At 39.9% G+C, this 24,282-nt stretch overlaps 1 protein-coding gene across 4 annotated transcripts in view; it reads right to left on the bottom strand.

Annotated features, from left to right (window-relative positions):
- CDK18 (cyclin dependent kinase 18) overlaps positions 1 to 24,282 on the bottom strand; it is a 102,152-nt gene that overhangs the window by 25,499 nt on the left and 52,371 nt on the right. For all 4 annotated transcript variants that reach the window (XM_026715633.2, XM_087929408.1, XM_087929409.1 and 1 more), the window contains 9 exons: positions 17,138 to 17,292; positions 5,381 to 5,520; positions 4,893 to 5,018; positions 3,525 to 3,581; positions 2,553 to 2,667; positions 2,178 to 2,272; positions 1,366 to 1,428; positions 991 to 1,114; positions 80 to 200 (listed from right to left, as the gene is read on the bottom strand). In XM_026715633.2, the coding sequence (XP_026571418.2) occupies positions 80 to 200; positions 991 to 1,114; positions 1,366 to 1,428; positions 2,178 to 2,272; positions 2,553 to 2,667; positions 3,525 to 3,581; positions 4,893 to 5,018; positions 5,381 to 5,520; positions 17,138 to 17,261 (965 nt within the window). In that variant the 5' untranslated portion in view covers positions 17,262 to 17,292. The remainder of the gene's footprint in view (positions 1 to 79; positions 201 to 990; positions 1,115 to 1,365; positions 1,429 to 2,177; positions 2,273 to 2,552; positions 2,668 to 3,524; positions 3,582 to 4,892; positions 5,019 to 5,380; positions 5,521 to 17,137; positions 17,293 to 24,282) is intronic.

The raw sequence follows: 24,282 nt of genomic DNA on the forward strand, positions 1-24,282 counted from the left end.
CGAAACTATAATTTCTTAATTTTAAAAGGAACTGCATGAAGAACAATCATTTTCACCCTTGTACAGACACTAGGCTTACCACATGTCTATGGGAGTGGAATATTCAGTAGATCCTAGTAGGACATCAGGAGGTCGGTACCATAATGTGACCACTTCATTGGAATATGTCTTTGTTGGGACAGACTTGGCTCTGGCTAGACCTGAGGATAAAACAATTCCCTGTGAGATTCAGCTGCAGTTATTAATCGAGATTTAGATTAAACCCATATATGCTTTACAAAAACAAACCTGTTTTTACAAAAAAGAGTCCTATGTAACTCAATACTTAAAACCAGGGGTCCCCAAACTTGGCAACTTTAAGACTTGTGGACTTCAACTATGCTGGCTGGAGAATTCTGGGAGTTGAAGTCCACAAGTCTTAAAGTTGCCAAGTTTGGAGACCTCTGCTTAAAACAGTGGTGGACATAACAGTTATGTATGAGCTATTTGAATTGATTGTTTCACTTAGAGAACTATGTTCATTAAATTCAAAGGAGCTTGTTCTCAGTGACAGAACAACTACAAGATGCTTCTGAAAAAAAGGTTCTTATAATCTCATAACTTGAATAAAAGTCCAGTTTATTTGTAAATAATATACAGGAAAATATTAGAGAAAAAAAGGGGAAAGTTTCTTGAGATGTGTGACCCTAATATTAAAAGCACCCATCGAAACTCTTCTGAAGGCCAACAGATTAATCCCCCCCCCTCAAAAAACCTTATGGAATCCATGGGGAACATTAAGTGATTTTTATTTCTCATGTTCTTTGCATTTCTGTGCTTTTATTTTGATTTATGTTCAGTATTTTAAGATTGTCTGGTTATTTTAATTGTTGCTGTGTTTGTACACTGCCCAGAGTCACATTATGTGAGATGGGTGACCATATTAATTTGCTAAATAAATAAATACCATTACTCTGAAAGCCAAGGAGATGATCTCACTCACTAACTTACCAAAGTCAGCGAGTTTTAGTTCTCCTTTTCCATTAATAAGCAGATTCTGTGGCTTGAGATCTCTGTGTAGGATCTTATGCTGATGGCAGTAGGACAAACCACGAAGCAGCTGGAACATGAAAATCTTGAAGCAAGATAAGATCAGAGAAGAAACAATTGGTAACATTCGCAGTTTGTTTTTCCGAAATACAGATTTCTCAACCAGATGGCTTCCAGATATGCTAATGACCAAGTGTTGTAAATTATGCATATAGTAATCCAATATATTTCCAGGATACCAAATAGAGAAGGGATGCACAATTCTCTCATATGTTTATTTTCCAAGAGAAGCCTTTGCAAAGGCCAATCTTTCTATCCATCGATCTGTCTACTCACCTTCACATTGTACATGCTCATCAGATTCCCACAGTTATCCAGGTACTGTTTCAGGTCACTATCCTGCAAAGATAAGCATGTCCTGAGGGCATAACTTGCTATGAGGAATGAGATGTCCACAATTTCTTTAGTATTAGAAAATGCAAATCAAATTATGTTTTCCAGGACTTCAGAAGAACAAGATATATTTGCAACTAAGTATTACCTCCAACAAAACATAGATGTTAGTAAGGCTTATTATATAACTCTGAACGATGCAACCTTTTCAGAGATTTGTTGATAATGTGAAATGAATATGCAGGTATAACTGTAACAGGAGATAAAAAGCAGTTCTTCTAGCAAACACACCCAATCCAGATGCTATTTAAATGTTTCCTGATAAACACATCTGTTTCAGAAAATGCAAGTTTTCCCAACTCTTAAGCCACATTTTTGCTACTGCTAAGAAAATGCCGTTTCTTTCTGTTTTCTCCAGCAGTTGCAATTACACCATTTGTGATACTATTTAGGGCAACTCTGTTCACCTTTTCTGGAAGGCTTGGCAAATGCAATAGGACTGACTACATACTATGGCTGAGTAAACAAAACTGCTATCTGTGCTACCTGGAGCACAATTAAACAATATCTGGGAACAATAAATGAACATTCTTCAGAGAACATTTTCTAATGGATGCTACTGATTAGCTAAGAGTTAAAAGAAAACCAAGAACCTTAGTACTGCTCAGAACATTACTGATGTATTCCAGGCAAGCTACCATGCCAGTTGCCTTAGCCAGCTATACCTTCCCTTAGAAAGAGATCTGTAAACTTACCAGATATTCAAAAACGAGAGTGAGGGAGCATTTTGTGTGAATGATATCGTGGAGAGTCACAATGTTGGCATGTTTTAGATTCTTCAGTAAGGAAACTGTAAGACAAACCATAGCCGTATCAATCACACAACACATCATTTGAAGGTGTTGGGAGCTATGAGTTGGAATCACAGCTCATCCATACAGATTGGTTGGACTACCAGTTACACAATTCCCAGGAAATTTAAGGACAGATTATGGGACATGTAATCTAAGACACCAGGAAGAACCATGTTAGGGAAAACTGACAACATATGAATTTGTAGGAATAGATCTAGAAAAATAATTGCTATATGTTGCTAACAGGGGTCTGGAAACCCCAAGTCTACACCTTACCTTCCCGTATAGCTGTGCAAGGTGCCCCTTCTTCATGCTCTAACCTGATCTCCTTCAGCGCCACAAGATTCTTAGTGAGTTTGCTGCGTCCTTTAAATACAGTAGCATAAGTGCCCTGTGAAGAAAGCAGCAACAAAAGTAAGTAGCACAAAATGCAATAGATTTTACATCTCTCTCTCTCTCTCTTTTTCATTCTGGGCCTCCTGAATTTAAGGAATTAATTCCTTAAACTTTTTAAAATTTGGATTAAAAATAAATCTCCACTGACACCATCTGTCAAACAAATTCCACAGAGAGGCTGGATCTAATTTATTATTGTTAGATTTTTTTCACACATTATTTTTTTTATCAATTCAAAGTGGCGAACATATCTAATACCACTCCTTCCTTATCCTAATTTCCCACAACAAAAAACCCTGTGTGGTAGGTTGGGCTGAACCTAGAACTCACAGTCTCTTAGTTTCTAGACCAGACCACACCAATTTTGCTATTTTTTTCTTCCTGTCCATTCTAATATGGAAAGTGCATTTAATTTGGGACGCACACTCTGAATAGACATGATGAGTGGCAGGGGTCAAAATCTTAGTGTCATTTGGTGACAAGCATGGCATATGAACTGCAACTTGGACTATAAAACTGCAACTTGGACTATAAAAGTGCCAAAAGGCACGAATTAACTAATGAAATAAAAGGAAAAATATGTTATATGAAACTATAAAGGAATGGATGTAATAAACTATAATGAAGATAGTCTGATATGCTCCAAGGCACACAATGGTAATTATTTTTTATGCAGATAAATCCTATAGTACTTAAATTCAGTTCAGAATTAGAGAGATATTAAACACTTAAACTCCTATATGTCAAATGTGAGTTTCCCAAATCAGGTTGCAAAAGTATTATCACAAAAATACAACAGGAACTTGCAAAGACGGATGGATGGGACCGATCATTCTTTGAGATTATTCTTACCTCCCCCAACTTTTCCAGTTTAACATAAGTTTCCATCTTGCCAAACCCAATGTCTGACTACCATAAAAAAGGAGAGAAGTATCAGTACAAAATGCAATATTAAGAAACTCACAACACAGGTCAACACAGGTCTATTAAGAAGTCTAGCCCATTGGATTGATTTCCAGGAGAAGCTTACCAATAACCATTCTGTAAAAATATATTGCTTAAAATGAATTATCTGGGAAATAAATGAAGACAGGTCCTTGAACTTGCAGCTCAGCATCAGTTACCATGCAGAGAGTCACCAGCCAATTGCTGGTAAGAACCAGCCGTTTGACTTTCAAGAATCTGGAGATCTCTTGCTTCTTTCCCACTGTGGAGCTTAAAAACAAGACTGCTCACATTCTTGTCTTTGCTTGGGGTATTTTGCAGCAAGCAATATTTCTCATATTTACTTCTCAAATGGCCTGTTACTTTGGTCAGCACATGCATCAATTAAAAATGAGGATTGCCTGGGGGATTCTCTCCTTTGCTTATGAAGTATAAGCATATTGATCTAAGGGTCAAGATAACCAGACTAATTCACCAAATGGTCCCCTGACCTTTTGTGTGACACAAGAAGGTTTTGGTCTCTCACAAACTCTATTCCCATGGAATATTATAATGCTTGAAAAACTAACATTAATCTACTGTGTTTAGGTTGAATTTTATTCAGCAAATATAGCGTATGTTTCCAAAACAATATATAGCACTAATGAAGATGAGAGATTCATGGATCAATCCTTCTAGGCTAGTAAGAGGTTTTCTGTGTGGAAGTATTAAAGATGCTTGGTTTATATTTCTTATTTTAATATATTTATTATTCAACAGCAGATGGTGGTAAAGACACATTTTTTAAATAACAACAACAATAACAAGATTTGAGGAAGCATTTCATTCTCAGTTCACTAAAGAAGTATTATTAGCTAGATTAGAACTGGAATTTTTCATCCCTTGGTGAAATCGATACTCTATTTTAGGCAGTTCTTGTTTAGCAACCGCAATTCAGGTTTCCTTGGCTTTACAGATGTCCAAAGATCGTAAGTTCAAGGACTGATTGCAAAGTTACTTTTTCATCACTGTCATTACCGTGAATGGTAGTTAAATGAGTCAATTGCTCAATGCGAACTACCTGTATCAGAAAGGAAAACTACTAAAATCATTATGCTACTTTACTGTGAAAACATTTAAATATTTTCTTTTAAGATGAAACTGTAAGAATTGAGAGAAACTCTAAGGAAATCTCTAGCCAATGTTTGCAGTGATGATGTACCATCTGATGACATTACAACCGAAACACAAAACTCTGGCCCAAACGGTGGAACCTCTAGAGTTCTGGAGACTCACCAGAGATGCCCGCCGTGACATTCTGCTGAGAGGCTTAGAAATCTCTGGATTTTCCATTTCTAGTTTTTGGAGGAATTCTGGGGGTAGGCGAATATCCATGGGCAGAGAGAGACGCTTACTGACATCCTGGGAAGAAAAATAACATCACACATGACAAGATCTTCCAAACTGGATAGTGGGATCCAACTACAAAATGATACAATATAGTTTTAATAAATGCCAGGTTAAATCTAGCATTAGCTGTTGTGGGAGCAGCTTCTAGACCATATGCACAATTATTATATAACAAAACACACCACATGTTAAGAGAAAACTAGATAGGCCATGATATTTGAGGTTGCTTCCTTTCAGTGTCAAGCTTTCAAATTTATCTTGCTATGTTTAAAGGGAGGAGGAGGAGGAGGAGGAGGAGGAGGAGGCATCTCCCAGAACTCCATCAGCATCATTTCTGTCACTGGGCAAAGCTTGTCTAATAGTTTGCACGTTACCTCCATAGAAAAGCGGCGTTGATTGCCATTTCGGTAATGTACAGAAGTCGGGGACCGGCCTTCCAAAGGTGAGGCAGAACTGGGCTGCATTCGGATATCCCTATTCAGGTGAGCCAGATGTAAATGTCCTTGTGCCATATCTGATCAGAAAGGAAAAATAAATAGCAATTTAGTAGGTGACCATAGAGACTGGCAATGCCAGGGACAGTGTGTGGCTAAGATAAACAAAGCAACCTAGAGCAACTGTAAAAATTTAAATCAGCAGGTATTTAGAGGGGGTGTTGGACTACCAGATATCAGAGATCCCACGTGAAACACAATAAAATTGTCCATCTAAGGTCCATGATGGACAGACACAGAATCCTGGCCTTTTCTCTAGGAGAAGATGAAAATGGCCACCTGTAACTTAATGTAGCACTTTCCAATACCTGAGACACCCATCCCATATTCAAACTCCTCAACTCTAACAGAGGACCTGAGCCAAATAGGATCATTGTCATGTAAGTAGTTAGAATGTAGGGGATTAAATTAAATATTAGCAGCTTGTCATAAAACAGCCCCCTTTTCAGACTTCCGCTGCTTTAAGAGTTATAGAGACTTGAATGACTATTTCCTTATATCTGTTAGAGGTTCAAAGATTTTTTTTTTTCAAAAAGTTTTTCAAGTGTATGCACTGGTTCCATATCTACCTCTTCACTTGATAGCTGGTTATGCTATTGAAAAAAAGAGCGTCTCTAAGAAATATAAGTGATCTCTTGAGAAAATAGTTCTGAAGTGTTGTTGAGCCACAAATGGAAAATGAGATCTGAAAGAAAGGAGCCTTCCATGTGTAACTACTTCTCCATGGTTCACAATTTGATGGCTGTTGTTAGAAGAAGGGAGACCCAGAGGGGAGTTCAGCAAAACTCTTCACCATTTTACTGAAGGGCTCCATTAAATACATTTTTTCAGAATTTTCAAATGCATTTCTATGAAAAACATGCGACTAAAAGAACATTTCATAACTATAACTCTCCTAGTAGAGCTGTACTGCATGCTTATTTCAAGCCCTTCTACAAGGTAATATCAGATTCTTTTACAGGGGATAGAAATGATAGATGCAGGTATATACAGGGTCTACTAAAGCATCTCTGAGAGATGTTTATCCAGCTTCTAAAGAATTAAGTATATTCTTCCTGGTTTCTAGCCTGAATTTACTTCCTTTTAGTTTAAAGTTAAACCAAGGGCCTCCAAATTTGGCAACTATAAGATTTGTGGACATGGCTGTCTGGGGAATTCTGGAAGCTGAAGTCTACAAGTAGTAAAATTTCCAAGTTTGGACACGCCTGGTTTAAATAATTGATTCTGGTTCTGCTCTCTTGCACAATACAGAATATAGCTACTCCCTCTTCAATGTGACAAGCCTTGAGATATTAAAAGACTGCAATCACAACTCCCATCAGCCATCTCTTCTGTACATTAAATGTACTCTCATCTTTTAACTTTTCCTCATACATTTCCCCTTATTACTAAAATGAACAAAAAACAAAAACACCCACATTTTTGTAGATATTTTTAAAGAAAGATTTCAGACACAGGTTAAAATTTTAATCAAATAAGCTGCCCAGATCTTATGCAGCTGGGTGGCCATTAAATTGAGTGAATGAATGGATGCCAACCTAGCAGACAAACAGTTCTTTAGTCTAATCCAGCAGAGTGCTTTTTATATTTTTATGCTTTGTGTGAAACATTTTTACTTAATCCAGTGTATAATTTGATTCTACCTTAATAATTTTAGTGCAGGTGAAAAAGTATTTTAGAACAAATGTAAACATTGATTAAAACAACGGGAGATTGAAAAGTACCAGTAGAGTGAACTGAACCAAAGGAGGGCTGGTGAAGGTCTCAGCTGTGTAAAATATACATCTATAACTCTTGTTTTTTCAGAAAGATGGAAGAACAGCATGGTGGCCTAAACTTTGTGCTTGTTTCTTTGTTAGAATTACTTCTTGCACTTTCCTTCAAGTTTTAAAGAGTTTACAAGGGATCTTCCTTCATTTTATTTCCATGAAAGCAGCACTATGAGGTAGGCTGGGTGGAGAGACCAAGGTCACTCAGGGACTTTTCATGGTTCCCTGGATGAGGGCAGACTGGAACCTGTGTCTCCTAAGTCCTAGGCCAATACCTTAACATTACATCATATACACTCATTGCACTGCTCTTCCACTTCTGCCCAAAGGATGTGACTTTGTCAGAACTCTAGTAAGAAGCAGAAAAGGTTAAGATAAAAAAGTAAAACAGCCACTTAATGATAATTACAGGTAGGCCTTGGATAGCAACCACTTGTTTAACAATTATCTGAAGTTGTGATGGAGTGAAATAAATGGTACTTATGCTGATTGTTGCAACACATTTTCAGTCATGAGATTATGATCCAGGTGCTTGGCAATTGGCTCAAACTTACAACAGTTGTAGCATCCTATAATTATGTGGTCTCCATTTGTGACCCTCCCTGCCGGCTTCCTACAAGTAAAATCAACCTTGTTTCAGATGACGAGATCCTAGGGATCTCATACTCCACAGTCTGTGTTTGCTTTGTAGCACCCCATTCCCAGCCCACAAGCACTTTTTGAACACCGCAGCAACATCCCCAGGTCCCACACAGCACCTCTTCACTTCACTCCATGGTACTCACCAACCCTCTGGCCTGCTTGTGATCCACCTGTGATTTGCAACTTCCAGCCAGATTCCCCATTGATTTTGCTTGAGGGATAATAACAGAAAGTACTTCCCTGATATGCCCCTTCTCTTTGAGTTGTGAAGAGCATCCAGTAGTGGGAGGTGCTGCAGTCTCTGTACGTCTAGGCTGGGCTTAATTTCTGGAACGCTCCTCCTCCTCCACGGGACTCCTCCCCAGCGTTCCCCAATTTTGGTGAAGACGAGAGAATAAACACCACTCGCCCTGAACACCTTAACAATTCGTTGGCCAAAACGGGTCCCCACCAGACAGAAAAAAGGGGTGGGGCTGGATGCTCTTCACAGCTCAAAGAGAATGGCCATATCAGGTAAGTACCAATGCCCTTTCTCCTATGAACTGTTCAGAGCATCCAGTAGTGGGACATACCAAAACTTGGCCTGTCCTATGGGAGGGACTCCGTCTGGCTTGGAATCCCCTCCTGGTCCCTGTGGACCCATTGCAGAACTCTTCTGCCAAAGCGGACGCAAACACATCTATTTTATAATGCCTAATGAAGGGCGATGGAGAGGCCCAGGTTGCGGCTCAACAAATTTCAGTTATTGGTGCCTGCGTGGCCCATGCTGCCGATGTTGCTTCACTCCTTGTTGAATGAGCTGTTATGCCCCTGGGCACCTGTAGTGATTGAGTCTGATACGTTTTTGCTATTGCAGCCCATAGCCAATGGCCTATTGTGGAAGAAGAGACCTTGCATCCCTGAGTGTTTGGCTGAAACAACACAAATAAAGCTTCCGTTTTTCTGAAAGTCACTGTGCGGTGAATATATATTCGCAATGCTCGCCTCACATCAAGCCGATGCCATTGTAGTTCCAACCTTTGAGATGGCCTTGGACAAAAGTTAGGAAGTATCAGCTCTTGTGCCCTGTGAAACGCCAAATTAATTTTGGGTATAAATGTAGGATCAGGACGAAGGACCACCCAGTCAGAAAGGAAGACACAAAGGTCTTTTCTGATTGACAAAGCTGCCAGTTCCGAAATACGATGAGTAGAAATGATCGCTACAAGGAAAACTACCTTATATGTCAGAAATTGGAGACTTGACTATTTCAAGGATTCGAAAGGGTACTTAGTGAGTGCAACAAGGATCTTGTTAAGGTCCCAAGTGGGATAACGGTGAACCGCTGGCGGGTGTAAATTTGTGGTTCCTCGAAGGAAGCTCCGTATGCGTGGGTGATGAGAAAGAGACAGTAGACCCTCAGAAATGACAACCGATGCCAAGGCCACCCCCTGTCTTTTCAACATATTAGGTGATAATCCCTTGTCAAGCCCCTCTTGTAGAAACTCTAGGATTTGAGCCACCGATGGATAGATGGGATCAGTTTGAGACTTAGTACACCATTTGCAGAAACTGGACCACGTGGCATTGTAGATGCGATTCGTTGAGGGGCATCTGGCAGCTTGGATGGTGGTGATAACTCTGTTGGAAAACTGATCGCTCTTCAGATGTCTCCAGATGGTCAGGTGCAACCAATGAGGGTCCGGATGTTGAAGGGGTCCCTGGGTTAGCAAAACCCTGTCTGACGGAATTCTCCATGGTGTTGATAAGGATAGACTGCAGAGGTCTGCAAACCATGGCCATCTGGGCCAGTAAGGAGCTATTAGCAGCTATTACCTCTCTTCCAGCAGCTTCTGGATGACCTTGGGGATCAGAGGAAGTGGTGGGAATGTGTACAGAAGACCCTGGGGCCAATGGCAGCAGAGCACGTTGAAGTTCTCTGCTCCTTGCGAGGGGTACCTGGAAATGAATCTAGGGAGCTGAGAATTGAGGGGGGAAGCAAACAAGTCTATCACCGGCTGCCCGAATCTCCTGACCACCTCTTGAAACAGGGTCAGATGGAGGCACCACTCGGATCGATCGATCGTGGCCCTGCTTAGCCAGTCTGCCTGTGTATTTGACAGGTCCGAAATGTGTTCTGCTCTGATGGAAAGTAGGTTGCTCTCCGCTGAAAGACACAAGCGCTCTGCTTCCCACATGAGGTGTTTTGACTGTGTGCCCCCCTATTTGTTTATGTGAGCTTTGGCTGTTATGTTGTCAGTCAATATTAGTATGTGTTGATTGCATATCTGTGGAAGGAAGCTGCAGACAGCCAGGTGTACTGCTCGAAGCTCCAGCCAGTTTATGCTCCACGACTGTTCTATGAAGGACCAGCGGCCTTGGGTTGTGAGCGATTGAACGTGAGCTCCCCATCCAAACAGGCTGGCATCGGTGGTGATGGTAAGTCTGTGTGGCTCTTTGAAGAGGCAGCCTCTGTTGATGACTGGTCTGGTTCACCAGAGGAGATATGAGGACCCTTGATGGTACCTTGACCTTGTATTTGGAGTTGCTTCGGCTGGAGCGTTGGTGCAGGAGGGATCTAGTGTGGAGCTGGGCCCAAGGGATGATAGATATACATGAGATCATCTTGCCTAACAATTTTGATAGTTCAGCTAGGGACACCCTCTTAAGACTTCTGATCTCCTTAACTAATTGCTGAATGCTATTTAGTCTATCTGGTGACAGGTAAACTTTGCCTTCCACCATATCTATGACTGCCCCCAGATGGATTAATGAAGTTGATGGTGTTAAATGACTCTTTGTCCAATTTATTGAGAACCCGTGTTGTTGTAGGGATTGTAATGTGTTCTGAGTATCTCTGACTGCTTGATGACTGGAAGATGACAAAATTAAGATGTCATCAAGGTAACACTGGAGTCGTACAGGGATATCATGGAGATGAGCAGCTAGAGCTGCAAGAACTTTTGTGAGGGTCCTAGGTGCAGAAGCTAGTCTGAAGGGAAGGGCCACATATTCGAAATAGTGGTTATTATAACAGAATCTCAGAAATTTATAGTGGGAAGGCCGAATAGCAATATGTAGGTATGCCTCCGTCAGATCTATAGATGTAAGGACCTCATCTTTTCTGATGCCAAATAAGATGGATTGCAGGCTGTGCATTTTAAACTTGCGATATACTAAGAAACGGTTGAGACGTTTCAGATCTAATATTACTCTCCACCACCCCCACCCCCGAACTTTTGGGAACAACAAAAAGATGTGAATAGAAACCCCATCCTTGCTGGTTGGTGGCTACTGGTTGGATGGCTTGTATGTCCAGTAGATGTTGGACATCTGTTTCCATGAGATTATGTTTAACCGGATCTCTGGAGAGAGGGCATGACATGAAAAAATCTGGGGGAGTGGACTGAAACTCCAGTGCAAGGCCAAATCTGATCGTGTCTCTGACCCAGGAATCAGACGTTGAGGAGTCCCACTGGTCCGCAAATAATTTAAGGTGTCTGCCAATGGGAGTCAGGTCCAGGGAGTTATCTTGGATGCCGGAAAGAGGACCTTGGATGCTCCTCAAAAGGATCTCTTGGATTGACCACCCCTTCTGCTCCTATCCCTGAAGTCGGACCTGTCTGGCTGCTGCCCTGGTCTGAATGATGGGGTTCTCTGGTATCTGGGTGAAAAGGGTCCCTGGTAAAAGAGCGATGACTCTGCTGTGAGCAAAGAGCTCACGCCGCTGTTCAGATGAAAGAAACTCTGCAGCTATCTGTTGGAATGGCAGAGGTAGAAAGAGCGGTTGTGGGGATGGGGTGCAGAGCAGCACCAAGCCTCCCTCTGCTTTGGGGTGCAAAACAGCGCTTCCCTGTAATGCGAGCGATCTGCAACTGCCTGATGTTAAAGAGCCAACGTCGAGAGTTTGTAATGCTGATCAAGCTGATCAATTTTCAAACCTGCTAGTAAAGAAACGAATTTTCCTGTTTCGGCCAAGGAAGAATCACAAGCACTGCCTATCCCTCATGAGGATGAGCCAAAACTGATGAATGCTCGGGAGGAGTCCCATGGAGGAGGAGGAGCGTTCCAGAAATTAAGCCCAGCCTAGACGTGCAGAGACTGAAGAACCTCCCACTACTGGATGCTCTGAACAGCTCATAGGAGAAAGTTGCAAGATACAATCACATGTCGACCCAAGATTTTTGTCCAACTGGGACAGTGGTCATGTGATGTCACATTTTATAACTGCATTACTTAGTGATGGAAATTCCAGTCCCTATCACCATGATTAAGTGAGGACTACCTGTATCGGGCAAACTCCTGAAACAGTAAATGCAGAATGGAAATGCTGCAATCAGCATGAACTGGGATGGATGCTCATGATGTCCTGAAGCAGGAAGGCCATTGATTTATATTCTATGAAATAAATATTTGGCTCAGCTAAGCAGAAATGAGCTCAAGAGCTGAAATGAATTCTTGTGGGAAAATCCTATTTGTTTCATGTTGTGAAAAAGCATCATAGCAATAGTTCCTAAAGAAAAAAAAAAGATTTTTCTGGAATACATATTTGCGTTAAAATAGTCCCAAGAAATGTCATAAGTGACAAAAATCTGCACTACTTGTACTAGTTTTCCAAATGGAAGTATTTCTACTTACTATATTTCTAAGTAATTCTACAAGGGAAAAACTGCAGGATCAACCCTCCTCCAAACACACATTTGAACACAGCTACAAAAAAAGTTTCTCTTTCTCCATCCCCTCCCCCACTCCCAATTCCTACAGCTGCCTCTGGCTCTGCCTGCTTTATTTATCACAGAAATGTAAGGTATAGTATGAAAAGGCCAAATATCAGCATGTGGACTTTTGAGCAAACAAAAATACAATGTTTAATTTGTCTAAAACATGCTCCCCTCCTAGGCTTGGCTTGCGACTTACAATTCCGCCAGCTGAGAGTTACTCCCATGGCAAGCACGACTTCCAATCTACTTGAAGAGTTGTCCAAATTCTGATAAATCTGCAACTATTGCAACAGCTTAAAACAATAGTCTGCCTTGATTAACTCATCTCTTGGGACTAAAAATCTGTAAACCAGCTTAAAAGTAGCTTGTTAGCTCTCAAATGTTGGTTTGCCTTCATCCATTTGAAGAAGCAAAACCGTTCCCGAAATGTTCAATGTGAGAACAACATACCAAAAATATATAATCTGCATTTAGAATGCAGGGGAGACCATTTTAGCCATAATCTAAACTGGTAAATTTCTAGATTCCATGGATGTATGACTGGCAGGCAGAGCAGTGAAAAGATTTAATACCAGCATCAGATGTGTGGCACAGAGTTTCTACTAGTATGCAAAAAACAAAGGGAAAAAATCCTGTTGATTTAGGTTTCTGAATATAATGTATGTCTCAGGAATGTATTTAACAGACACAGAACAAAATCTGAATATACATATAGTATATGGTCAAAGCCTATAAGACACGGGTGTCAAACTCATTGCATCATGTTGCCATCATGTGATGTATCGCAACACTTTTTCCCTTTGTGGAGCTGGGATGGGTGTGGCCTGCGCATGATGCATCTGACTTGCAGGGGCGCTAGTTTGACATTCCTGCTTTAAGGCAATTGATCTGGAAGATTGTCATTAAACATTAGAATGTAGATGTCAAAGTAAAAAAAAAACAAATTAAGAGATTACAAATTAAGAGAAAACAATATGAAAATAAAACAATAACAGTAGAGTTTACCCTCTAGCTGTCTTATGAGGTAGTACAGATACCCTTATTTAATGACTGGATTTTTTTCTATCTCTTTGCACTTTTCTTTACTTTCAAATATTTTTCTTAGTTTGTATTAGTATTTTATCTTTGCATCTGGAAACTGGAATAAAATTATTTTTTTAAAAAGAGAGAGAAAAAGTGAGACATCACATGACTGCAACTTACAGTTCCACCATTCTCCATTGACTGCTTTTCCAGAACCTGGTAGTGAAGCTTGCAAAAGGCAGTCATGTGACCAGGGGACTCAGTGAATGCCATAAATGCATGCCAGTTGCAAAGCACCCAAGTGGCAATCATGTGACTATAACGACATTGCGACAGTCGCAAGTTTGAAGACCAGTCTTTTTTTTTTTTTTTTGCTCCACTTTAAACAGTTGGTGAATGAGGCAGTTGACAAGGGAAGACTAAGTGAATAGACAAGAAAGGACAGAGGAGAGAATAAGAGAAACAACATTATCTTGTCCTAAAAGGCATAGCTGATGTAACAAACTTGGGAGGTGTTTACATCTTAACTGTTTTGGCCAAAGGATTAAGTGGACTTGAAGGCAGCCGCTGGGAGAACATTGCAGAGACCTGCTTAACCCCGTTTCACTTTTAATGTGAACCACAGAAGGCCCTATGACTCAGCATATAATGAGGGTGCATAAGGTATCGAAGTAAATTAAAAGGGAAATCACAAACATTCCTCTGCCTTTGATGATCCTCCCTCTTTTATCAGTGTTTTTATCAAACACTGCCTCTCAAGCTTTGATCTCCTGGGGAACTAGGCCAGAATCTCCTTCCTTTGCTTGATTCAAAAGTCTTAATTACTTGGTTAAGCATTAACATTTCTGCTCAATTCTAAAAACCAAGCAACATAAAAATATCAATTAAATATAGCCTATTCAATTTTCTACACATTACTGCTTGTACTCCAATAACTTTATCAAAGAGAAAATTTGAACTGACAGCAATATCATTCTTTATGGCTCATCTGTAGAGAACAGAGAGGAGGGACAAAAACAAAGAGAGGCCTAAACCATCTTCACAACTTGTCCAAGTTGATTTTGAGATTTTATAGAGAAGAGAATATCTACATATCTATTGCTGTTACAAGTCATGAAGCTTTGTTTTATGGATCTCAAAGTTCTCTAACTGAATGTGAATCACAAGGAGCCAGATGACAAGTAGCTTTTCCATATGGGATTAAGACAGCAGAAGGTCCCTGTCAAAGGAAGAATTGAAGGCATCACTTTCATAAATGGTTGGCAATTCTGAAAAAAACACATCACTAGTTTTACACCAGCAGGTTGTGCCCAATCCAAGGTGATACTGCCTGGAACTCCTTGTGCCCAGTCAGAAAATTATTTGATTTTCCTTTTGTATGTTCTAGGCTTTTCCTGTGCACATTATCTTAGTCAAATGAGAATATCTGAAAGAGTAGAATAAAGTAAACCAAAGCAAAGTTTAGATCGGATATGATTTTTCAGACTAATAACATTGGTTAAAGTCTAGTTATAAATAGGAGTAATTAATTGAAAAAAATATCTAGTCCTTACTTTGCTACAGCAATCAGTTCATACAGAGAAGGAAAAAAAATAGGAACATGTAACTGTTTAACTGTTTTAAACATATATATCCTATTCTTCAAAAGAATCCAAGGGAAACTTACAAAATATCAAAACTAGAATAAAAATAATATAAAATTAAAAGCAACTTATCATGCAATAACTGGCTAGCAGAGAAACAATTTTGTATTACTTTTTTTGTATAGAGTCTGAAGGAATTAATCTTTAACATTGCAATATGTGTGTGTGTGTGTGTATATAAATTCATTAAACATGAAACTCAGTCACCTGAACTTTTAAAAATGTATCAAGTATCTTCTTAAAATGTATGTTGTTCCAGTCTTTTGATTGTTGTTGTTGTTATTATTATTGCTTAGTGATAATTATTTGTTTGATAATTCCTTCTTTTTAGTTTATTAATAGGTGCTGCTGGCACAAAAGTGAATAACAGAGAAATAACATTTAATGCAATTTTCTCCTGTGGATACCAGAATGCAGCTAACAAAGCAAAAAAAAAAAAAAGAATTATTGAATAATTAATCCAGAGCTCTTACTTAACACACAAATGACCAGGCTAAAATTATCATACTTTGGAGATATTATATGAAAGCTTAATTTTCTGGAGAAGTCTATCATGCTGGGAAATATGGAAAGAAAGAGAAGGACAATGAATAGCAAAGTGAATTGCCTCAATTATAGTTGCAAGGGATGTATGATTGAAAGATCCAAAAGAGTAATGTTGAGGATAAATCTTCCTGGAGGAAATCTAGTTAGGTGGACACTAAGAATTGACACTAAATTGAGGGCACATAATCAATCATCCACCCACCCACCCACCCACCCAACCAATGCTTAATGGGAAGCTTGGATTTCAATGGAAGAATGAATTTAAAGGTTTACAAAACTGAAATGTGTAAATAAAATCAAGCATATATATTCCATTAATAAATATTTAACACAAAACTTGAAAAAGGTACAAAATTGTCCTCTCCACAATCAGATGTATTATGTATAAACCAGAAAACATGTCATATTAGATCTTGACTGCAGTTTGCTTCTTCCAGTATTAAAATATTAAGTAGATACTGAATAGCTTTGAACAATGTGTTTCTTCTACTCTCACATTCAAATATAACTCATGATTTTATACAAATAAATTTATATAAAGAAAATGGGAGAGACCTATTGTAGGATCTCAGCTATACCTTGAACTTTATCTTACATTTGAGATGCTTCCCAGGCACATCCACCAGAGGCTAAATGAATCTTCTCATATGAAAGGAAACCACCTGGAGAGATTATTCCATAATGACACCTCCCTTTTTGTTTTTTTTAAAAAAACTGATCTTTAACTTTCTGCTTAACTTTGTTACTTTTTAAATTAGTTATATGGTATTTCATTTTGTGAAATGTCTTGTAGGGCCACAAGATAGTGCAGAAATGTGTCTTCAAATAAGCAAGCAAGCCATTGTGTCCTAGTTCACTTCCTCAGAATAGGGAGGTGTGCACAAAACAGGAAACATCCCGTGTTTCCATACTGGAACAAACAGTCCTATTTGAAATAATCAGTCAGTTGAAAACAGCCTAAATGTTTGATTCCAACTCAAAACAAAACTCTCAGATACAGATGTTTTGTTGTTGAGCTGAGACCACTTCAAGGTTGTTTCAACATTCAACTTGAAATTACCTGAGAACAGCATGCTTTCTTTCCAGCACTGAAACAACATTTTCTGAACAGTCAAAATGACTATTTCAAGCTCAAGATGTTTTAAATTTGAAACATCTTGCACTTCATAGATTTTGGTGGCTAACAACAAGGCCCTGCTCCCATGAGGTGGATTTCTGTAATCTGAGGAGTTCAGCTGTTTAGTTTTTAAAATGGCTTTGGGCACCCTAGATTACCCACTTAACATTTCAATGCTGTTGCCCTCAGCTTGTTACCTTCATTTTTCCTGTTGTTGAGCTGATTGAACTGCTCTGTAAATTCTGCCAGGGATTCCTCAATAGTCTCTGTCCTGGGAACTGAAAGCGAAAAGCGGCGCTTGAACGTTTTCATCTTGTTCATTTTATTCTGTAGAGCAAGTCAACTATAGGATCTGATAGGAAAGAAAAGCAAAACGATGGTTCTCAGTTTATTCACAGAACTGCAACCAGAGATATAGGAAATGAAATTCTGATTTCCACTGCAATCACACTCACAGTAAATGGAATAATTCCCTCTTGCATTTCAATCAGCAGGGATTCATACATGAAAAGATGGATTCAGTTTACTGTGTTGAAGCAGACACAATGATATCATATACCCAGAATTTGGTCTGATCATTGAAAAAAGAATGAACTTATGCTTTACACCAGAGTTTTCTTAAACCTTAAGTAATATTTTTTTAAAATGAGGACTATCCATGACTTCTTGTAATGGGGGATGAAAAGAACCATTGGAATACATTTTTTAAAATTATAATCATTATTTTTCCTTAAATATAAATACATTGATAAGTCCTAAAGGGATCTGCTCGTGTAGTTCATCAATGTCTGGAGAAATATATCAGTCATTTTTGATATTTGGTAGAAGCTACAGTAAGTGTGAAAAGCCACTTTTAGAAAGAGCAAAGCAACATGTAGTATGCATTTTTATTTTAAAGCGTGTATTCTTTGTGACCTTTCATTTACTTAGAAAACGTATATAGCTGTGCAACTCACATAATCATGACTCTGGGCAGCATGCATGAAACAAAGCCCTCCCCCCAAGAATATTACAAATAAAAACTATAACACAAAATAAAACATATAAGCCAACATAACAACCACATAGAGATGGGGATCACCAATCATACCTTCCATTTCTCAGAAGTTGGGCTCATTTATTATCCTGGGCCAATACCCTGGGAAAAGTAGATTTTGTAAAGCTTTCCTGAAGGTTAATAGGGTCAGGGCTGTCCAAGTCTTAGGGAGGAAATTGTTTGAAAAGGCAGGCATTGCATCAGAAATGGCTTGTCTCCCAGGTCCTATCAGATAACATTGCTGCAAAATTGAGCCTGGAATATGCCCATCCCATGTGACCATGTGGAATGGGCAGAAATACTCATGCAGACCTGCAAACAATACAGTCCTGGTCCATGACGGCCTTTGGAAGCAATAACCAGCATCTTTAATTATGTATAAAGCATATTAGGAGCCAGTACATTTAAGGACTTCCAATAATTCTTTGCCCATCCTCAATTCTTTCAATGTAATAGCCCCTCTTATTCAGGAAAAATTACTTGTTGGATAGAAGTACTGAATGGATCCAAATTCTAAATAAACTTTTCTTGAATCTTGGTTTATGAGAAACTATTTTGCAAATTGGATTGGCAACATTTTCAAACGTGAATCATAATTATGGTAGTTTAAATAAATACTTTACTATTATGGTCTGTATATAAATTCTGACAAGACAGTGAACATATTAAAGTTGTTTGCAATTATTTTCAGTCTCTTAAAGACAAGGGGAGGGGTGAGGTAGGTTTGCAGAATATCTTCCAGTTTTTCAGGAAAGACTAAGTGCTCCAGCTATTTTATACCATGAAAAATAAATTTTAGGGTTGAATGCTGCATCCTTTCTCTATCTCTGCTTGGTTTTTCAAAATCCATCTTACCAATTGTTCATTTAACTCAAAGTTAATAAGTTTAATGCAGTTTTGCCAATATTGTCAGGGTTTGAAGATGCAAGAATGAAAGTAGAATTTTTTTGCATGCAACCACATATACTGCCATTAATAGATCACATTCTCAAAGAGTAAAAGGTTCTTGAATTCTACCCATAATATGTAAGTAAAATAAATTCACTGAGACAGGACATTGCTAAAACTTAATACAACTGCTAGTTCTAGTTTTAATGTAACAAGGATAACTAGAGTTGACTCCCTTCACCAGTCTTGCCCATTTCCTCTAGTCCAAATTTGCACAGAGAATGTTTTGGAATATAGGTAGTTACAACATCGGATAGCTGTCCTATAAATTTCTTTGGATTTATAATCTAGTTATTAGGTAAATAAATTCTAGAAGAAATTAATCTGGCTACTAATAAATGATAAACAATTCAGCACTTTTATAATGGCCATAAAGATTGTTTGGGACTGATTTTGTAGCCTATAGAAGTTTCCTTAAGAAATATTAAGAGGCATTATCTTTTTCTTTTAGCTACGTAAAGCCAAATAAATAAATAAATTTGGTCAGTTTTATTCAGATAACCAAACCAACTTTCTGGGCCTTTTCTGAAGAAAGTCACCCTAACAACAACAGTACATGGCTAAAAGGATTAGATTACAGTAATCTAAAACAGGATCCATGGGTATGCAGGGATAAATACACCCCCAGAGTGTACCATCTGGGCAGTTTTGTTTTGTTTCAGCTCAGAAATAACTAACTGTGAGTAGAAAATGACAAAAAAATCCACCCAATTCTTCAGTAAAGAAATATTATTAGACTTAATAGCAACCAAAACTGTGTATTTTGTGTTTCTGTTAATTAACTTTGGTTTCACAAAAGGAACGTTTCAGATGTTAATAAGGGCAACTGCATTTAAGATAGGTTTTCTGCAATCTTTTGCAGTCTCATCACCATTGCTCAAACCACTTTCTCTCTATCCTTACATTTTATTATGCAGGAATTACCCTTTTCTTCAGTGACAGGCAACAGGAAAAAAGGCACACACACACCCATACCTAGGTGTGGGATATTTTCATGTGGTGGCTTAGATGCACATTTAAAACTGGGTACATGTTATTTGTCCCAGCTGTAGTCCAGATGCTAAAGCTTTGTGTGTCTTTACTATCCCTTCTGAAATCTGGACTGGGAGTGGGTATTGTTAAATAGAGTATTGTCCTTCACAGATTGTTTACATAGACATCTTAATTACAAATGCTGATCTGCTGAAATAGTGAACCAAAGTGCTGAAATATTTGAATAACAATAACATACCCATGTTTTCTTGTGGCTTCTTCTGCAATCTGAACTACGTCAGGGAAAAAAACCCCATCATATAAAGATGAATAGAACATCAATTAACCTTATGATGGCTGGGTAAGTGAATGTTTGAGTTGTATCGCAAACGTATAATAAAAGGCTGAGCCCAGAATAGGTAGTCATGGGAACTAAAAAGGGCAAGGTGACATATGACAATTGAGGTGGTATCCTGCACTTGACCTGGAATGCAAGCAATGTTAGACTGTTGGATGCATATTAAGAGGAAAAATTCTCAAATGCAGACACATTTAATTTCATTTAATTAAATTTCCAAGGCATGGGGGAACTAGTTAAAGGGAAAGGGTCAAAGGGTTCCATTTTTTTCAAAGCATTTGAATGAAACCAAGACCATACTAGCAGACACTCAGCTAGAAAATACATTCTAAGTTAGAAAATATATGACTAAGTCCAACAGACACCATCATGGTTAATTAGCAGAATCAGAAAAGCTATAAAAAGCAAAGATCTATTTGAAACGTGGAGCTCTTATTCTCAAGAGAACAAATTCTGGCAATACTAAGGTAAAGCAATAATATAACAAACAACAAAAACTAATAAAACTGAGCAATACACTTCTAAAAATATAAACACAAAACACAAGATGTCTATAAATACATTAAATTATGGAAGCTAGCCAGTTATTTACCCAATAAAACTGGCAAAATTTTCAAGACACAGAAAAGAAAGTAGTTTTTTTTTTAAAAAAATAACACATAATTCACTTACAGAATTTACTACCAAGTAACTTCAATGGATTTAAAAGGGAGTTAAATATATCAATGAAGTAAAACCATGTTAATGTAAGGCTTTAGGAATGTTACAAGTTTATAAGACATATGTTGCTAAATACTTTGTACAGCAGGGCAGTGGCAGAAGAGAAAAAATATCTTCAAATGGTCCTTGCAGTCTTTCCAACTACTTTGAAAAACAGGATGCTGGACCTTTGATCAGATCCAGGAGGGTTCTTATTATATTCTTACTGTTTATGTAACCTGCATCTAAGTTTATTTTGATAGACTTTAAAATGACAAACACATTAAAACTGCTTAGTGTGCTTGATGGAAACGGCAAATAGATTAACAGTAGAACAACAGCACAATCAAGATGAGAAAAAAGATGAAGGATCTGTTGGGAGAATGTGTTATGTAACTAAGAGCACTCAGACCAGGGTGTGCAATATTTTTGGACCATGGACACTATTACAGTTCTGACAACAATTCATTCACAAAAGAATTTCTATGGGAGATCTGCCTTCAGATAACATCTTCCATGATGGGTTTGGTCAGCCAACACCCTCTGATCTTTTGACACTCCCAGGTGCACTCAAGGGCATGGCAAAAAAAAAAAAAAACCAATTCTGGGAGCTTCTTCACAGAAGTCTGTGTTCCATTTAATTTAATTCAGTGGTTCCCAAACTTTTTCGGTCCACTGCCCCCTTGGTGCTACAAACTCATCCTCGGTGCCCCCCACCCAGGGGTGGGATTCAAATTTCTGTGGGTGTGGCCTAATTTGAGGGTGTGGTTTGCTGTTCACATGACTGGGAGGGTGTGGCTTGCTGGTCATGTGACTGGGTGGCTGTGGCCAGTGACTGGAAATCAAATACAAGTGGTCCTCACTTGATGAGCGGTTGTTTAGCAAGTGTTCTAATTTATGACTGGCCTCGCCAGAGCTACTTGACCAGTTTTTGGAGTTTTGACAGCTTTAGATCAAGGGTCTAAATCCCACCTCTGCCTGTGTGTGTGAGAGAGAGGGAGAGAGAGGGGTTGGATCAGATCTCTCTCTCTCTCTCTCTCCCACCAACGCCAGAAAGCCACCGTCAGTCAAAATTCATATTAGTGGTCTCCGGGATTTAAAATTATGAGTTTGGTGGTCTCTGAGGTCCAAAAGTTTGGCGACCCCTGATCCAAAGGGATGAGCCTGAGAGAGGGAAAGAGAGAGAGAAAAGAAAGAGGAAGAGAGGAAGAAAATAAAGAGAAAAGGGAAAGAAAGAAAAAGGGACAAAGAAAGAGGGGGGGATGGAAGGAAGGGACAGAAAAAGAAATAAAGAGGGAGGGAGGAGAAAGATAATGAGATATCTCTTCTAGTCTAATCACCTGCTCCAGCAGGGTTAGAAGGGTGTGTGTGTGTGTGTGTGTGTGTGTGTGTGTGTGTTCTCCTTGTAATTTACCAGTACATTTTGGTTTTGCCTTCTTCAGAATTGGCACTAGTAATACATTGAGGAAAAGTAATTTTTAGGGTGGAGATCTGGTCCAATGGATCCTGTCTAAGGCCTCAACAAAATGTGAGAGCTTCCTGATAGTCTTGACCATGTTTCGTCCACAAACCTTTAACAGAAGCCAAAGAGGTTTCAATGTGCTGGCAAAGATGTTTCAATGTGGAAAAGGGCCTCAGTCTAAACTAGGCCTCATTCAGTCTGATGCATCAGGTCTCTCTCTTTCTCTCTCTCTCTCTCTCCCTCCTTCCCTCCCTCCCTCCTTCCCTCTCAGACTGTCTTTGCTCTACTTTCCCGATGTGCCTGCGGGGCCAGCGCTTCGAACATGGATGGATGGATGGATGGATGGATGGATGGATGGATGGATAGAGAGACAGACAGGCAGGCAGGCAGGCAGGCAGGCAGGCAAGTAGGTAGGCAGGAAGGCAGGCAGGCAGGCAAATACAGAACTTTTGGATGGATGGATAGATGGACGGACGGATGGACAGACAGACAGAATGCGACAGTGGCGGCACTTTGGGAAAGTGGTGGCAGTGGCTTTTCCCAATGTGCTGCCGCATTCGAGGCACCGGTCCTGGTGCATTACTACAGTGAATGGGTGAACCTGCAGGGCTGGCGCCTCGAACGCCCCCCTGCTGCCTCTTAGCATCCCCAAGGGGGCTGGCAGAGGGGGGCTAAGAGGTGGCAGGGGGGCGTTCGAGGCGCTGGCTGGCCCTGCAGTTTCACCCATTGACTAGCACTGCTCTGGAGCCGGCTCCTCCAATGCGGAAGCGGTGGCACCTTACATGCCACCACAGCTGCATTTGATGCGCCGCCCCCCTGCCACCTCTTAGTGCCCTTCTGCTGGCCCTCTTGGGGATGCTAAGAGGTGGCAGGGGGGCGTTTGAGGCACCGGCCCTGCAGGTTCACCCATTGACTGTAGCACCGCTCTGGAGCCAGCACCTCAATGGGTGAACCTGCAGGGCCGGCTGGCACCTCGAATGCCCTCCTGCTGCCTTTTAGTGCCCCTCTGCCAGCCCTCTTGGGGACACTAAGAGGTGGCAGGGGGGCGGTGCATTGAATGCTGCTGCAGCGGCACATAACGTGCCACTGCTTCCGCATTGGAGGTGCCGGCTCTGGAGCGGTGCTACAGTCAATGGGTGAACCTGCAGGACCAGCGCCTCGAATGCCCCCCTGCCGCCTCTTAGCATCCCCAAGGGGGCCAGCAGAGGGGCGCTAAGAGGCGGCAGGGGCAGCGCATTGAACACAGCTGTGGCGGCACATAACGTGTCACCACTTCCACATTGGAGGCGCCGGCTCTGGAGTGGTGCTACAGTCAATGAGTGAACCTGCAGGGCCAGCGCCTTGAACGCCCCCCCCTGCCACCTCTTAGCGCCCCCCAAGGCATTCCACTGCCCCCCAGGGGGCGGTACCACCCACTTTGGGAACCACTGATTTAATTGTTTATTTTAAGAAGAACAACAGTTTTTAAGAGATAAATAAGAAATGAAGTCTACTGACCACTATTGGGGATGGGATGGGGCCTATTGCCTATCTTAATCCATACACAGATTAACTCTTCAAAATTGAATGTTTGTTTGTTAAAAACTGACAATAAGCTTTCTTTAACCTAATTGCATGAAAGCTACAGTCTAGCTTTCTCTAGCCTGACTGTATGAAAGCTACAGTGTCATGTAGTATTATGGTTTGCTGTTAAGAGAGTGCACACATACTGTACTTAATCCAAACCACATAGAACTTTAATTCTTTCTTTACCCGGGAATAATAGCTTTATCTAGCAACCTTCCTTTAAACTTGGCTTGTTTCATAGACAAGATTCCTAGAACTTTGCTTGCAAGTAAATAATTTCAATACTGAAAAAGAGCAAATA

Source organism: Pseudonaja textilis, chromosome 3 (assembly GCF_049901715.1).
Source record: "Pseudonaja textilis isolate UNSWEBS1 chromosome 3, rPseTex1.2, whole genome shotgun sequence".
Classification (NCBI taxonomy): domain Eukaryota; kingdom Metazoa; phylum Chordata; class Lepidosauria; order Squamata; family Elapidae; genus Pseudonaja; species Pseudonaja textilis.